The sequence below is a fragment of the Stomoxys calcitrans genome, chromosome 1 (genome assembly GCF_963082655.1).
Source record: "Stomoxys calcitrans chromosome 1, idStoCalc2.1, whole genome shotgun sequence".
Classification (NCBI taxonomy): Eukaryota; Metazoa; Arthropoda; class Insecta; order Diptera; family Muscidae; genus Stomoxys; species Stomoxys calcitrans.
The window spans coordinates 36,924,548-36,943,339 of record NC_081552.1 but is presented as its reverse complement, the minus strand read 5'-3'; the positions used below and the strand labels follow the sequence as shown (position 1 = coordinate 36,943,339).

The following is an 18,792-nucleotide window of genomic DNA, read 5'->3' as shown; positions in this document are numbered from 1 at the left end:
CTGTAGGTGAGCAAGCTCGTTCCGGTCCAAAGGACCTATCGCCGCGGAAACAGGTTGGCCATTGGTTATTTAAAGTCCCCCCCAACCCGCCTTGTCATATCGAGCATCATAGGCATTCAGGCGCCTAATTCTCGCATCCGTCATCGACTTATTACTATCGAGTTTCACATTTTTTGGATTATGACATCCGTTATCGAATAATTCTATTCGAAACTTCGAACAGAAATGAGAGAGTTTTTGCCCGCAGCAAATTACCTATTGTAAAATAAAACAATCAGCCCTATTCTGAATATCAATTCCCTGGGAGTTTTTTCCTTATTCCCTTTTCCCCTATTCTGAATAACAAATTCCTGGGAGTTTGTTCCCTACTCCCTTTTCCCTTATTCTAAACAAACTTCGAAAATTGAAAATGTCTCCCGGGGAAAAAAGTAGGTATTCTGAATCGAAATAAAAGGGATAAAAGCGATAAAAAAAATTCCCTTAAACAAATGGAAGGGAGCTAGTATAAAAAATTAAAAATTTAATTGTTTTTATAAAAAAAATGTTACCACTTCTTATTAATTACGAACAATTTATTATGTACGGAAATTATTTTTTACTTAAACTTTTTCATTTCACTTTCATCAAAAACAAGGACAATTTTTTTTAAGTTCTACCAGCATAAATGTCATGTACCCACCACAGAAGGTTTGCATAAGTTTTGCAGATTTATTGACAATAAAAGACGAAAATTCTAGAATTGGTATATGAATATACATTAGTGTGTTGTTGTTGTTGTAGCAGTGTGTTGTAGACCGAGGCGACAGCCCTTGCCGATGAAAGACTTATATACGGGATATATTGGGTTGCCCAAAAAGTAATTGCGGATTTTTTAAAAGAAAGTAAATGCATTTTTAATAAAACTTAGAATGAACTTTAATCAAATATACATTTTTTACACTTTTTTTCTAAAGCAAGGTAAAAGTAACAGCTGATAACTGACAGAAGAAAGAATGCAATTGCAGAGTTACAAGCTGTGAAAAAATTTGTCAACGCCGACTATATGAAAAAATCTGCAATTACTTTTTGGGCAGCCCAATAGAACCCATGGCCTTGAGGGCCGTCATATATACTGATTTCCAAAACTGTTAATCCCCGAATTTATTTTGCGTCTATCGTTATAGCACAGAGCTCTGCCTGAAATGTTGGTTGTGTCATAGTATAGACCCAGTCGAGTCCCTGCCTCCATCTTAGGAATTCGTTTAGCACTTAGTTCCAGAAAATTGGCGAGAACACACCTCCCCAAGGGGTTCCCCTTATCACCTGCCACCTTCTGACCACACTATCTGCGAAGTCCGCCTTGATAGTGCTGTCACGTAGCATACAGTCCGTCCACAAGGAGAAATTTGGCTGGATCCCCGTGCGGCTCAGAGCGGTGACTATCGACCCATCTCCTCGATGTTAAATGCCCTCTCAATATATTTAGGAAGACCGCCATCGCGTACATTTGCATGCCTCTTTACATTTACGATACATTTATTCTACATTTACGAGAGAATAACCAGGCCTTAACTCCTTGCGTGTTTTCAATTATGACAATGATACATATCGAAAAAAAAAACTCCTTTGACACTTTGATGAGATACAATAGAAGGATTTCTCTTTGTACCCTACACCACCTATGTGGTATAGGGTATTATAACTTTGTGCATTTGTTTGCAACGCTTAGAAGGAGAAGAGCTAGACCCATTGATAAGTATACCGATCGGCTTAAAATCACTTCCGGATTCGATTTAGCCATGTCCGTCTGTCTGTCTGTCTGTCCGTGTGTTCTTGTGATCAAGTTATAGGTCGCATTTATTGTCTGATTGTCATGAAATATTGCACAAGTCTCTTTTTAAGCGCAAACGAAAGCTATTGATTTTGAACAAAATCGGTTCAGATTTATATATATCTTTAATCCGATTTGGACTATAAAGGCTGTAGAAGCCACAATTTTGGTCCGACCTTTACAAAATTTGGCAAGAGGTGCTTAATTTAAAGTCCCAATGCGAGTGCAATATTTCATATAAATCGGTCAAGATTAAGACATAGCTCCCATATATTGGGTTGCCCAAAAAGTAATTGCGGATTTTTCATATAGTCGGCGTTGACAAATTTTTTCACAGCTTGTGACTCTGTAAATTGCATTCTTTCTTCTGTCAGTTATCAGCTGTTACTTTTAGCTTGCTTTAGAAAAAAAAAGTGTAAAAAAAGTATATTTGATTAAAGTTCATTCTAAGTTTTATTAAAAATGCATTTACTTTACTTTAAAAAATCCGCAATTACTTTTTGGGCAACCCAATATATCCAATATGGTCTTTTAAGGTTGTGGAAATGTGTGTATAAGATGTAGTTCGGGGTGTTTTATTTGACGCCTTAATACGTGTGCAAAATTTCATAAAATTCGGTTTAAATTTAAATATAGGTCCCCCATATATCTTTCATGCGTAATAGACTTAAGCCTGTAGAAAGCACAATTTTCGTCCGATTTTGCATGAGACGTTTTATTTGACGTTACAATACGACTGCAAAATTTCATAGAAATCAATACAAATTTAGATATAGCACCTCTTTTATCCGATAAGGATTTTTAAGGCTACTGGCACAATTTTTTTCACATCTCTTCAATATAGGGCGTGAGGGGTGTTCTATTTGACTTCCCAGCATGTGCCATCAAAATTGGCACAGGTTTCGATATAACTCCCGTATAATCTTTTATCCGATATGGCCTTTTAAGGATGTGGTAATCCAAATTTGTTGTCCTATCGTAGGAAAATGTTACAAGGTTCTATTTGATATTTCCATAGGTTTCAAAATTAAAGTCTGACTAGATTTCGAGATAAGTTCTACATATAAAAAGTACTATGTGCACCAGGTGGTGTAGGGTATTATATAGTCGGCTCTGCCCGTCTTTTGCCTTTCCTTACTGGTTTTTTTCTTCGATGTTTCTTTCTTTTTGGATATGATTATCGTTTTTTTTTTTCATTTACAGCCCTGGGAATAAACTCCCAATAAATTAACTAAAATCCTCCTATTCTGATTGAATGAGGAGAGGAAAAATTTGTAAAAGGGGGTATTGCGAAAACAGCTGTTTTGCATCAGCTGTTTTATTTTGGTTAAACATTTGCTTTTTTTTTTTGGAAAAACAAGAATATAAAATGGTAAATTAAACCAAAAGAAGTTATAAAGGTTGTTAAAAAAGTTTACAAACATGTTTAGTGTTGCTATTGTAATGTTTGTTTTACTTTTTGTATTCTATGGCCCATAGCTTGTCACGATATTTCTATGATAACAAATTTCCATCTCCATCCAACAATCGTTGGCTAAAATGAGATGCTTCCAGATAAATAGATTAATTGTGCCGTGTTGTCCCTGGTTGCATGCGGGACACACATCCTGAACGTTGACGTTTTCCCTTGCCCAAAAAAGAACTGAATCTACCGGATCGTTCTTGGGCGGAACTACTTAAGTGAGTAGTATAGAGATTTGATTCTACTTCGCCGTGCTAAATGCTGTGGTAGTCTGACTGATACGCTGCTTTATCTAACGTCCTACTTTTATGGAGCTAGAACTTGATGATCTAATCAACATGTCCGTGCGGCGGCTGCTTTTCTTGGTAGTTGGGACGGTTGCTAGACATAGTGCTGCCGAAAAGCGGCTTATAGATTTATTCCTATTCCTGTGGAGGGCCAAGAGTTTGAGGACAATTCATTCCATAAACTCCCCTTAAACCAATTGCAATATGGGGTTTAAATAAATGGTAATTGAGAGAAGAGCACAATGCTGATATTTTTTTCAGGGCCAAGTGTCTAGGTGACCAACTCACCCACGAAAACACTGCTAAATCGGACATCATGACAATATCGGGCTGAAATAAAGACTTTTAAGAATAGAGTATATCTTACACCCAAACGTAAATGACCCTAAACTCTCTGATCGAATTCAGAGACTAATAAGGATCATATGGGATTCAGATAGAAACATTAATATTGTTATACTGTTATTCCAGCGATATATTGGGTTGCCCAAAAAGTAATTGCGGATTTTTCATATAGTCGGCGTTGACAAATTTTTTCACAGCTTGTGACTCTGTAATTGCATTCTTTCTTCTGTCAGTTATCAGCTGTTACTTTTAGCTTGCTTTAGAAAAAAAAGTGTAAAAAAGTATATTTGATTAAAGTTCATTCTAAGCTTTATTAAAAATGCATTTACTTTCTTTTAAAAAATCCGCAATTACTTTTTGGGCAACCCAATACATATACTATTCTCCTAGGAACGTATTTCACTGAAAGCTCTTTAATTGCTGAAAATAAATATTCAAAGGATAATTTTGTTCCATATAAAGTAACAGAAGGCACAGCGGAGCGGGCCCGGTTCAGCTAGTTGTCAATAAAACGGAAAAACTTATGTAAATTTTCTATGGTGGGTGCATAACATATTTAAACCGGGAGAACCTAACAAAATTGTACTGGTTTTGATGAAAAAGAGAAAAATGATTTCCGTAGATAATAACTTGTTCGTAAATAATAAGACGTGGTACAAATAAATTCATAATTTTTTATCTTTACTCCCTTTCATTTGTTTGGGGAATTTTTCACATGCTGTGTGGCATGTGGCACCGTCTTGTTGAAACCACATGTCATGCAAGTCAAGCTTTTGCATTTTCGGCAACAAAAAGTGAATTTGTTTGTAACACCCAGAAAAAAGGAAGAGAGATAGACCCATTGGGAAGTGTACCGATCGACTCAGAATCACTTTCTGATTCGGTTTAGCTATGTTCGTCTGTCTGTCCGTCCGTCTGTGCATGTTAATTTGTGTACAAAGTACAGGTCGCAATTTTCAATTTTTGTAAACCGATTCTCACGAAATCTTGCCCGGGGGATTCTCTTATAAGCCTCCACATTATTGGTGAATTTTTTATAGATCGGTTCAGATTGAGATATAGCTCCCATATATATATCTTCGTCGAATTTGGACTAGTATTGTAGTAATTTGGTTATTTATTACCCGTTTGGCACAATGGATTCCCCTATGACTCCCGGTACTGCTAATGAATTTAATAGAAATCAGTTCGGATTTAGATATAGCTCCCATATATATTTTCGTCCGATTTTAAATAATACTCAATGATTTAGTAATTTGTTAAAAAAAAAATCACAAAATTTTACATGAAGGTTCCTCTTTTTTGGTGACTGATGAATTTCATAGGAATTTGTTCAGTTTATGATATATTGGGTTGCCCAAAAAGTAATTGCGGATTTTTTAAAAGAAAGTGAATGCATTTTTAATAAAACTTAGAATGAACTTTAATCAAATATACATTTTTTTTACACTTTTTTTCTAAAGCAAGCTAAAAGTAACAGCTGATAACTGACAGAAGAAAGAATGCAATTACAGAGTCACAAGATGTGAAAAAATTTGTCAACGCCGACTATATGAAAAATCCGCAATTACTTTTTGGGCAACCCAATAGCTCCTGTATATATGCATCTCCCGATTTTCACTTCTAAGACCTTTGCTAACGCATTTATTAAACGATCTTTCCAAAAATTTGCGCAATGATTTACTCTATGGCTGCTGCAATATGTACGGATTTTGATCGAAATTCTACATATAAAATTAAAGCAAATTTTGAATTCGGCAACTTAGCCTATATATGCAATGGCTTTAGCCCATCCTTACTTGTTTTTGTTAAATTTTGCAAACAATTTAATTTTGCCCATAGTATCGATAGGAAAACAAAATCCAACGATATTCAAACATAAAATATCGATAGTGCCATCGATATTTTGCCAGCTCTAGTGTGAGGTACTGCTGCCAGCGGCAGTCTTGGATTGACGAAACTCTGGCATAGCCTATTGAGATTTTGAAAACCGATCACTGGCTAAGGTATAGAGGTGTGATCAAAAAATAACCACTATTTTAAATTTTTCAAAAAGTATTTATTTATTCATCAATAACTATTGGGTTGCCCAAAAAGTAATTGCGGATTTTTTTAAAAGAAAGTAAATGCATTTTTAATAAGACTTAGAATGAACTTTAATCAAATATACTTTTTTTACTCTTTTTTCTAAAGCAAGCTAAAAGTAACAGCTGATAACTGACAGAAGAAAGAATGCAATTACAGAGTCACAAGCTGTGAAAAAATTTGTCATCGCCGACTATATGAAAAATCCGCAATTACTTTTTGGGCAACCCAATATATTGTCCCCTTCAACGAAATACTAACATATTTCTTCCGTTTGTAACTCATCGAAGTAATGATCTGAGACCCCACAAAGTATGCAAGGTCGGATCAAAAATAACCGTTATTTTAAATGTTTTCAAAAAGTAATCCCCCTCAGATATCCTCTCCAAAACACCAGCAAACTTAAAGATTAATTTATAAAATATTTATTTTGAAGTTTTTAAATTTTTATAAGGCGAATTCAAAAATGACTTGACATATAAAATTCCATCAGCTGTGCTGATGCGGCCACCTTATTAAATACGCCTTGGTTTGATCCATTTTTACGAATAGTAAAAATCGAAGAACACACCAAAACACGACTAACCTTTTTATCTGGCAAAAATAAACCGACAATTCAAAATGGCTAACATTGCCAATATACATATAGAAGAGACATGTGTACCAACACATAACAAAAAAAAAACAAAAGCGAAAATCGAACATACGTAACTCGTAACTCAGACCTCGTATGTCCATGGTGGCATTGGGCGGATTAACATTCCCACCCTCATTTCAACCTTACACCCATAGACTTTAAAGGGTCTTGGGCCAATATTTTCAGAACATTTCCTATGGTGAAGAATACAAAAAAAATGATTGAAAAATCGTTTACAATCAAACAACGTAGGCATTTGTTTATATATATTTTAACAAATGTTTGCTATCCAAATTAGACTAGTCCTTTTGGACATTGTCGATGATCACTCTTAGTTTTCATATAGAAAATAAATCGAGGCTTATATGCATAACATTAAAATGACTAAAGACAATAAAAAAAATCTCTAGCATACAATACTAATAGAAATAATACGATATGCCTCTTCCCTGTGGTTCCATTTTCATAACAAAAAAAAAAAAAAAAAACAAAAAAAAAAAAACAGTTTAAAACTCATCTAGTAGGGGTCTAGCTACGTGCATATAAAGAAATCAGAGTTTATTCTCACTCTTCAATATCTATAGGTATAGATATATATATGCTAAACATATATGGCAAACAACATTTTATTTTCAAATACCTCATCAATCCAATTGTGTTCCGCCAGAAGATCATTTAGAATTTCCGTTGATGATTTGCTGGGATTCTCTGCTTGCAGCTCGGAGACACGGCGTGCACAGTTAACATATAAATTGTATTTTTCATGAGCAATTTTATGGAAAATATCGGCCCGAGCAGCACAGATGCGACACAGTAGAATATCCTTTAATTAAAAAAAAAAAATTATAAAAGCCAACATTAATGAAACATTTTTCCATTATTTCCAGTTTCCAGTTATGATAAAAAAAAAATATTTCTACTTGTACCTTTTCATAGGTAATACGCGCATCTGTGGGTATAGTTTGCATGGTATTCGAATTATACGGTTGACCGAAGAGTAAAAATCGCACAGAAATTCCCGGTTGATGGCAACCAGCACAATTTTTCTGCGTTAAATTATTTTGCCCCCATTCGGAGAAGACATGACACTTGGGCCAAGTCTCTATGGATGTTATAACACTTCGCGTCCAGGGTGTTATAGACAATAGTTTGCGTTTACAATTATCCAGTATTGTGTCGAGGGCTCTTACACTGCCCAAAAAGTATTCATCTGCAACAGAATGGTCTTCTCATTAAAAAAAAAAATGATTATTTAAATGATTTCTCTCTAGGCATACATACCCTTCTCTCTCGTTATTTCAGAGAAGAAGCTAGGATCTAATACTTGAGATATCATGGTTTGTATATAAATTTCAAAATGATCACGATATGATAGATAGTCTTCCATGATTTTTTCTATGAATTGCTCGGTGTCATCGGCAATTAATTCGGATCTTAGAAATTCTACAATTGTCTCAGTGTGAGATTGGACTTGTATGCGTACGGGAGCTTTTAGATATAACTTTTTCGTATCCAAATTCCAAGAAGCGTACTGGAAAACACATCACAGAGAGGGAGAGAGAGAGAGAGAGACAGGATTAAAAACAAAACGACATACACATAAAAATGAAAATTGTGGCTTTCATTGAGTGTTACAAAATAACACCAACCAAAAACACCATGCCAATGATTTTCAAGATTCTTATTTTTGAAGTTGAAAATTGTTCCTTTTCCTTTATCTTTGGTGTTTTACCTTGGACATATTGCGATAAAATGTCTTGCCATTTTGATAAAATGCCTCGTATTTTTGTAAAATACACTTAGAATCCACTTGCCAAATGGTGGGCCAATCATTTACCAAATCCGTGCGTAAGACAATAAAGTCACCGGTCTGCAAAACAGGCATAAGGCACAATAACATTATTTTTTATTAAATCTTTTAAACCTAATTCTTGTTTCATGTCACTATGGAATTTACTTTGAAATTATCCGATCCGGCGCCAGCGCCTGATGAATTAGTATAGTTTCCCGAACTACTCGCCATGTCATGATTTAAGGTATAACCATCATTGCTGACAACAGCATTGGGAGGTTGCTGTTGCTGCTGCTGCTGTTGTTGTTGCACTGGCGATTGTTGCAATTGCTGTTGTTGTTGCTGCTGCTGCTGTTGTGCAGTTTGCTGTTGCTGTTGTTGTTGATGTTGCAGTGGCGGCTGCTGATTGAAATGTTTCCGCGGAGAACTTTTAGTACGTCTTGCCATTTTTCGCTTGAATCCTTTGCCATCTTCGCTCTTTTGAAATGAAAACATAAAACACACACACACAATCAAATGTTAAATGATTTCACTACATTTCTTAGCTATTACGAGATAAGCTTAGAAAGAGGGAGAGAGAGAGAGAGAGAGAGACAACATACATCTTCTTCCTGTGGTGTCCATACGGGATCTGTATCAGAGTCAGCAAATTCATCGGGCTCAGCCATAACATCATCAGCAGGCGCTGCTGTGGCAGTGTTACCCATTATGGCAATACTATTTGTTTTAGCCTTACGTAAACACTGTTCACGTCGTGGCGGGAGTGTTAAAGGATCTAAAAGGTGTCCAAAAAAACAGTGAGCGACAAAGAACAAGAAACAAAATTATGCAACTAGTCCCTTTTGTTTACTACTACTACTACAGCTCAGTTCAGCTCATATGATGTTACCTAGTAGGTATTACTCTCGCAAAGCTTTTTCTTTATAGCAATAGCAATCTATAGCATTTGGACCTTCCCTTTGAACATTTAAATATCTTTTGTTAAATAGAAAATGGAACCAGGAGTAGAGCACATGGAAATTGATAACAAGTAAGATTTATCCTATTTAAACTGTTTTTTTTTTTATCATACTACTTATGTCGTTATTGGTTTGTGTACAGCCATAATTGCTTTTAAAGAAAGATTGAATTGTTGTTATAATTGATGAAGAATAGTGGAATTTGCACATTACTTGAAAAACAAAATCTACGAGAGTATGCTTTTAACAATTAAGCAATGTATATATACAGGGTGGCTGATGAATATTGCTACAATGATGAATATTGCTACATTTTTTTTTCGGTGTATGGAATACATTTTTCTTTTATTCATGTTAAATTAAATTATTAAATTAATTATTAAATTATTATTAATTAAATTAATTAATTAATTAATTAAATTAATTATTAAATTATTATTATTAAATAGAAAAAAAGTTATTACATTTTTTTTTGGTAGCGGCTTTCATCAGCCACCCTGTATATATATATATATATATATATCTAAAACAACGCCTTACAACATAAATCATGCAATTAAAAATGTTTATGCTGATTTACCGCATATGCTGCTGCAAATATCACAAAAGTTCTATTGTGAATAACCATTTGAAAGCTTTATTGTGAATTATAAATGTCTATTGAAATTGAGTTCTATTGTGAATATCCAATTGAAAGCTTTATTACTGTTATTGTAGCCACATTTTGTATGTGGAAGCAGCGATCCTCGTCCAGTCCATCTTGTTTCGGTCCATAGAAGCAATTGCCGGGGAAATGTTATGTCCATTGGCTATTTTAAGGTGCCAATAACTCGCCTTGTCCATATCGAGCTTCATAGGCACTCAGTATTTAAGTAAGAGCCGGTGCCGCCCGTCCTCTCACTGACTCTCCACTCGATATCGCTGATTGTCCGCGATTGCAATTGCAGCTACTCCGTATGGATCATTCCGCTATCCGCAACATGTATCCGCTATCAGCTGATTTTCTCGTGACCACTATAAAAACCACACATATCGAAGTTCAATATTTCAGCCAGTGTGGTTTTTATAGTCATGCCGTGCAGAGCCATAGACTCGAGATGGGTCGTGAATCCGAGGAGAGTTTAGAGGCTCTACAGGAGCGTAATTAGACTCAGTAGCTTTGTGAACTGGGATAGAGAAAAAGTGCAACAGATTGTCTAGCCATAAGCGGGGCCATGAGGGTCACGCCCAAGGCGCTGGAGACTTTTCTAAATATCCGGCCCATACTAAGTGGTGTCGCTATGCCCCTTATCATTGAGCTTATCCTTTAATCGGACTGCACTCATTGATATGAGAGAAGTTATCCCCTGTTCCTTAGGGGAAAGTTCATGGGAAATTTGGTAGTAGTAAATATGAGGCGGCCATTGCAGCTCAGAGATTCAAGGCGATAGGTGAATGGATAGAAGATAGAAGCAGGTCACATAATCGAGGGACGATGGGAAACCTGGAAGAAATGGAAGAGGTTTCGGACCAGATAATTAAGACGAAACTTGAAGTCAAGTGCCTGGCATTGCTGCTGGAGGACAGAGTGTACCTGGGGGTCTACATTGAGGACCCAGGGGATAAGATTTGTTTCGGTCTGTCTGACCTTAGTATGGTTCTGCAGGCGGTGATCCTGGCCTTCACGGCATGTGTGAGAGGGTATGGTGTTAAAGCGAGAAGGTTGATTGTGAAAATCTTTACGGACAGTAAGATGGTCATCGCGGCTATAACAACCAGCATGGTGAGGTCACATATGGTCTTGTAATGTAAGGAGAATGGCACGATCTGCAAAGTTTGAGTGTGGGGCCATAGCTGAGTAAGGAAGATTGAAAGGACAGACGATTTCACGGCCAATACAGAGGTGTATCCGAAGACTTTAGGGGTAACGCAGTCCGATTTATGTAGCATGTTCATAAGGACGATAGTGAATCGATCAGTGGACTAATACTGAAAGGAAGTGAGAAGGAGGTCAGCATAGCTGTTTGTACCACTAGAGGACACATAGGACTACGGGCGCACTATAGCAGAATAGGTGGGGCAAGTTATACCATGTGCGAAAGATAACGAAATGTTGGAGCATTGCCTTTGTTATGGCCCGGCTTTTTGGCTAACAGGCTCAACAAAGGCGACGAAAACTTTTCTGTGATGCAGATTATACAGCTTACCATTCTGCATCTACAAGGAATAAGAAGTGGTAGATGATGTAGAGCACAATATCTTCCGCAGTCTCTGCTAGCGCAACAAACGGACGCGATTATTATGGAAGTTGGGGGAAATAAGAGTGGATAATATAACCATTGAGATGTGCCGCTATGGCTATGTCAGAACATTTGTTCCACAAGCCGAATGTAGAATAGTGTTTCAAGTCAAGCCACAGTCAACGTTACAGTTGAAAATTTTTAAAAAGGGTAAAAAAGAAATTTTTTTGGAAAAACAAAAGTGCCACAAAATTGACATTTTTTCAAAAACGGTTCAAAGCCGGCTCTAGTTTCATCAACTTTCTTGACCAATCTATAATAAAGTTGGGGTCACCGTAGCTTAGAGGTAAGCATATCCGAGAGAATATCAGACAATTGTTGGTGGTGGTTATCCCCCCTAGTGACGTCATTAATGTGCGAGAAGATTTCTCGCTGTTTCTAAATGGAATGTTCATGGGCAAATTTCCATGCTAGATTGCCATTCTTTGGATAAGATCCAGAAAATTCTTTTTACGGATAATTTCGATTGGTTAACATATCTTGGATCTGAATCAAGTGTGACATCTTTTTCAGAGCCTGTTTCAATACTTCCTGCAGATTTTTTTCCAATTGATCACTGTCAGCTAGCAATTCATCGTTTTACCTGTGTCCTCTACAAAATCAGCTGATATCGATAAACAACTGCTCAACGAATGGAATGTCAACGTATTATTAGATTTGACGGTGAAACGCTATAGACAACACTACGTCGCACAGTGGCGCGGTATGAGTTTTTTCGTTTCAAAAATCATATCGAATGAATGGAATAAAATAATTGAATGTTTTAAACGGCATATGACAGATAAATGTTCAGCCTATAAAATGAATGTTTGAAAAGGGTGCTACGCCTTTTATATTTCGGGATTAGAGAACAAAAACAAATATTAATAATCGAAAATCGCTTTTTTGTTTTTCAAAATATTCCCCATTAAGGTCTATACACTTTTGCATGTGTTTGAACCAATTGTCGAAGCACTTTTGCCGCTCCGATTAAGGTATCTCCAAAACATGCATCAACCGCTTCTTCAGGTGTTGAAAAACGTTGACCTATCATTTTATTTTTTACGTACGAGAATAAAGAGAAGGCATTCGGTGCCAAGTCTGGACTATACGGCGGATGACTCATCAAATCGATGTTTTGAATGCTCAAAAATGCAATTGTTTGAGCCGATGTGTGAAAGATCGCATTGTCATGGTGAAGGGCGATCCGACTGGCAAACAAATGGTTGTGTATCACTCAGAAATGACTGTTCTATGATGTTCTAGTGGTACGATTGCGACATGTCCAGTTTTACCGAAAAACCAGGCTTTTTATACAAAAGTTGCTCGTCAATCCAATGTTGGATTTGGCTCATCTTAAAACACCCATACAGTCGACTGCTGTTTACTTTCGGGCTCGATTCACGATGTCATAGACCTTTTTCGAAGCACCGCGATCTTATTTTTGGAGCCTTTTTTCGATCAATCGACACGAGCCTTTTTTGAGCGATTGACAAATTGTGTGGGATCCAATGATAAAAAATGCAATATTGAATGTATGCCTGTCCCACTTTTGCCTAGGGATGTCTCACTTTCAGGATAGATCACATGACGATCTTGCAATATCAGTTGGCGCACAGCATTAATGGTTTTTGGAACAACAACTGATTTTGGGCGACCTTCACGAAATTCGTATTGGAGTGAACTACAACCTCGGTTGAATTCACTCAAGGCGGATTAAATAAGGTGGTCTCACGCGAAAGCTGTTAACAGCCGGCCAGGTTTGACGGTATTAAGTTGTCCGATTTTTGTTTGCATTCTCTTTGTTGTCATCTTCTTTCTCACATATTCTCTGCTCAGTCGAATTCGACTCATGTTATACCAAAACTGTAGACGAATTTTCGTCTTCGACAACCATAACACTATTTTGTAAAAATTTCGACATCCGATTAAATTTTTAGCCGTTTAAGGCGAAGCCCGACATACGGCAGGAGTCCATCATTAGATGCGTAACGTCTTTTCCCACCTAATGCCAAGAAAAAAGCCACGATAGATCAGATTTTCACGCTGCGCCGAATCCAAAAAACAACAGAAACAGATCGACACTTACCAGCTTTTCAACGACTACAAAGCAGGGATGGGAAATTCAGTACTTTAGTACTTTTCTCAGCACGTTTTCCACCCCAAAAGTGCCGTACATTTTCATGCACTAAGAACTTTTTTAATTATTCGGATGTTTTTTATTTGGGAACGCATCACGATAAAATTGGAATATTCACCTGTTAGCCGATCGAATCATGTACATTAGAATGTAGCATTTGAAGTATGCAGGGCGTTTGGAATTTTAATAGGGCAATATCAGTTCACATTTAGATTAAGAATCCTTATGCACGAGGTTATATGACTTATTGAGCCTCTAGAAAGTTAAAACTTAAACTCAATTTCTATATGAGAATGGTGTTCTATTCCTAAATACCTCTCATTTAGATCCCATATTGTAGCAATTTGTCTATATGTCGGTTTGTGGGGTTTTGGGTTGGGGCGTTCCCATTCTTAGGTTACAATATTTCGAATAAATCGGTTCACTTATAGCTCATGTATATCTCGAATATATCGCAAAATATGGGGATCTTACGTCTGTGGTTAGGTTAGGAAATAGTGACAGTCCTTTACAGACTCACTTAGACAATTGTAAGTCCATTGTGAAACCACAGCAGCGACTGACCCCTTCACTGGAAATCCAAGAACGCCACCAACTCGGCTACCGGGGCGCCCCTATCTTTGCTTAGTGTTATATTTAAAGGGCTGTTGTACTGTGTAAGCAGTAATCAGTAAGGCAACATTTTTCCACAGAAAAATTGTTGACTTCTGCACTCGAATACTTTTGAAATTTTTATGCAAACCAAAAAAGTACTCTTTCGTTCCAAAAAGTATCTTTTTAGTACTATTATAAATATTGTATTTTCCTTCTCTGTTACAAAGCGGCCTTTACGTTAAAAGGTATTTCATTCAATATCTCAATTTGCTATTTCTGAAAAATGTTTACGAAATTTCAGAAAGACGCTGGCTGACACACGTTCCACAGCAAACAGAGGAAAACACAGCTCCGCACCCTTCAATACAAAACGAGTTTTCATAAAGTAACACGGCTTATCGAGTGATCTCTTTAATATCCGGCTTCAGAAGATTAAACGAGATGCAGATTTGAATAGGTATAGCACACTTTTTACAGGCGGCTTCAGAAGATTAAACGAGATGCAAATCTGAATAGGTATAGCACACTTTTTACAGGCGAACACATGCCGACTACATTGATTTTATGGGTCGGTCATTGGTAAGAGTAACTGCACCCTATGACATTAAATGGAGATAGAACAAAGTGGATAGTATCAACGCCCGGAACGCTGTATAAGCCTGGGATTTACGGAATACTTGAGGAGGTGTGGTATTAACGCGAGGAGGTCGAATGTTAACATCTTTAAGGCCAGTAAAGCACTAACAACCAGGACGATGAGGTCACAAACAGTCTTGGAGTTCACAATACCAGACATGAACCAACTTAGGGTGTGTTATGGAAAACAATACAGGATTTTATAAGCAGCACGGAATTCCTAACTTAGATTTTCTTTTTCGAAGCCGAATACTGGCTTAGGTTGTTGTTGTTGTTGTAGCAGTGTGTTTTACACCGAGACGGCAGCCCTTGCCGATGGAGGATTCCATCGGGTCAATCCGGTACGTACAACCGGCTTCCATGGGATTGACTGGCTTAGGTGTATGCCCATAGTGGCATGGGGCGGATTAATATCCGCACCCTCTTTTCAAACCAACCAAAGCCTGGGGTCTAACTCTTGCATCCGCTATCGAGCGAATTTTTGTTCAAATTGGATCATGGCTTACGATCGTAATTAGTCCCATGACAGCCGTTTGTACGTACCGGATTGACCCGATTAATACCTTCATCAGCAGGGGCTTCACACTTCTACAACAACATCGTAATTTGTCCAAAAAAATTATCGATTTCGGGGAAGAAAATTCATTCGGTGAGCATATTTTGCCATCTCAAAGATAAACAAACTAAACGGTGGTTGTTTAAAAAAGTTATTAATATTAAAAAAATACATAAAAACACGTTTTAAACAATATGTCATTGTTTGTTTACTGTTCTTAAATTGTTGCTTTATGCGAAAGAGGACTAAAAAATATGTGAATTATGTCGCCTTGTGCACAGCCAACGGTGCTTCTTTGATGTTTGTTATGTCGGGCAGGCACAAGGAAAATAACAGCCAAAGTCCAATGTACAATTGGATAAAGTTCGAACATTTTCCTTGAAAAAATATCCTGCAGCATTAAATTTCTTAAAGTTAAATGACACAAGTTTTGTTTTGTTCATGTTTGTAGATAATTTGCCAAATTTGGCTTAAGCAAAAGGTTAATTTTTAAGCAGATTTATGGATCAAAATTGTGAATAATATAAAGATTAATACATACTCGATGTCCTTTTTCACCCAATTTGAAAATAGACAAAAATTCGTTATTTACAATAGTTAAATGGGTGCGGGTAAAAACTCGCACATTTCTATTCGAAGTTTCAAAAAGAAATAATCGATAACGGATGCCATAATCCAAAACAAGTAAAAAGGCGTTAAGTTCGGCCGGGCCGAACTTTGGATACCCACCACCTCGGGTATATATGTAAACCACCTTTCATCAAAATTCGGTGAAAATTTCATACCCTATACTCATATACCTCATCTGAACTGTATATACCGATCTGAACTATATACGACACGGATGTCGAAAAGCCGAACATAGGTCACTGTGTCAAATTTCAGTGAAATCGGATTATAAATGCGCCTTTTATGGGGCCAAGACTTTAAATCGAGATATCGGTCTACATGGCAGCTATATCCAAATCTGGACCGATTTGGGCCAAGTTGCATAAACATGTCGAAGAGCCTAACACTAAGCACTGTCCCAAATTTCGGCGAAATCGGACAATAAATGCCTCTTTTATGGGCCCTAAACCTTAAATCCAGAGATCGGTCTATATGGCAGCTATATTCAAATCTGGACCGATCTGGGCAAAATTGAAGAAGGACGTCGAAGAGCCTAACCAAACTCACTGTCTCAAATTTCAGCGACATCGGACAATAAATGCGTCTTTTATGGCCCCAAAACCTAAAACCTAGATATCGGTCTATATGGCAGCTATATCCAAATCTGGACCGATCTGTGCGATATTGCAGAAGTATGTCAAGGGGCTTAACTTAACTCACTGTTCCAAATTTCGGCGACATCGGGCAATAAATGAGCATTTTATGGGCCCATCACCATAAATCAAGAAATCGGTCTATATGGCAGCTATATCCAAATTTGAACCGATCTGGACCAAATTGAAGAAATATGTCAAAGGGCCTAACACATCTCACTGTCCCAAATTTCAGCAAAATCGGATGATGAATGTGGCTTTTATGGGCCTTACACCATAAATCGGAGGATCGATCTATATGGCAGCTATATCCAAATCTGGACCGATCTGAGCCAAATTAACGAAGGATGTTAATGGGCCTTACGCAATTCACTGCCCCGAATTTCATCAAAATCGGATAATAAATGTGGCTTTTGTGGGCCTAAGACCCTAAACCGGAGGATCGGTCTATATGGCAGCTATATCCAAATCTGTACCGATCTGGACCAAATTAAAGAAACATGTCAGAGGGCCTAAGACAACTCACTGTCCCAAATTTCAGCGAAATCGGATAATAAATGTGGCTTTTATGGGCCTAGGACCCTAAATCGGAGGATCGGTCTATATGGCAGCTATATCCAAATCTGGACCGATCTGAGCCAAATTGACAAAGGATGTCGAACGGCCTAACACAACTCACTGTCCCAAATTTCAACAAAATCGGATAATAAATGTGGCTTTTATGGGTCTAAGACCCTAAATCGGCGGATCGGTCTATATAGGGGCTATATCAAGATATAGTCCGATATAGCCCATCTTCGAACTTAACCTGCTTATGGACAAAAAAAGAATCTGTGCAAAAGTTCAGCTCAATATCTCTAATTATAAAGACTGTAGCGTGATTTCAACAGACAGACGGACAGACGGACGGACATGGCTAGATCGTCTTAGATTTTTACGCTGATCAAGAATATATATACTTTATAAGGTCGGAAATGGATATTTCGATGTGTTGCAAACGGAATGACAAAATGAATATACCCCCATCCTTCGGTGGTGGGTATAAAAAAAGCAAAACTCGATCGGATGCGAGAATTAAGCCCCTAGACTACCCGTGCCGTTAATGGTCCAGAAGCATGGGTACTCGGGAAACAAAGGCCTGCACAAGACCATTCAATTCTGCTTTCAAGACACACTAACAATCATAGAGTATTTCAAGAACTGAACTCTTCGTTTAAAAATACCATATTGTATGAGACAATTGAGAACTGAGTAAAACTGATAAGCAAGACACCAAGTAACGAGATGAGTGAATGCATAAAATGAGCCCTTCAGCAAAAAGAAAGATTGATTCGGATTTCAGTGAGTGAACGTTGTACAATGCATGTAGTATTCGGGTACATTTTGCTTCAGATAAAGTACTCGATTTTCACATTTCATGGCATCCGCCCCTAGGTAAAAACCAGCGTGGCATGGCTTTGGCAGAGCAGATTGAAGGCTCCTCGTTTTGCACGGTGAATGAGGATGCCCTCACTACCAGCCGGTCGAAAACCCCAAGTGTGGCCCAATTTCCCGGCGCAGGCAGAAATAAATAGGGTAGTCAACGAATTTGGAATTTGTGGCTGGAACACTTGGAGCAATGTAACTTAGGCACCGGTTGAGGCAAGCTATGGTCTACTGTTAAGTCACTATCGAACCTCGGTAGACGGGATGACAGCACCTCAGTCACTTTTGGCGAAGTAACCATGAGTGATCCGAAGAGACGCGCCAAGTTGTTCAACCGTCAATTTATTGTGCATCCCGAGAGTGACGGGGTAAGGAGGAGAGTCATTAGTCGCATCCGTGGTCTCCGAGCCGATGGACAGCCATCACAATTTACCTTGGGCGAAGTTACGAATGTCATCCGTCGCGCCAATCATCCAAGGCCGGACGGCGGAATCTCTACATTGATATTGAAGAATCTGTTGTTGTTGTTGTTGTAGCAGTGTGT

General features: G+C 37.7%; 1 protein-coding gene across 4 annotated transcripts in view; it reads right to left on the bottom strand.

Annotated features, from left to right (window-relative positions):
* The window catches only part of LOC106092828 (neurogenic protein mastermind), a 77,237-nt gene that overhangs the window by 1,629 nt on the left and 56,816 nt on the right, over positions 1-18,792 (bottom strand). For all 4 annotated transcript variants that reach the window (XM_059363065.1, XM_059363071.1, XM_059363073.1 and 1 more), the window contains 6 exons: positions 9,021-9,193; positions 8,584-8,895; positions 8,359-8,496; positions 7,908-8,157; positions 7,553-7,836; positions 7,267-7,449 (listed from right to left, as the gene is read on the bottom strand). In XM_059363065.1, the coding sequence (XP_059219048.1) occupies positions 7,267-7,449; positions 7,553-7,836; positions 7,908-8,157; positions 8,359-8,496; positions 8,584-8,895; positions 9,021-9,193 (1,340 nt within the window). The remainder of the gene's footprint in view (positions 1-7,266; positions 7,450-7,552; positions 7,837-7,907; positions 8,158-8,358; positions 8,497-8,583; positions 8,896-9,020; positions 9,194-18,792) is intronic.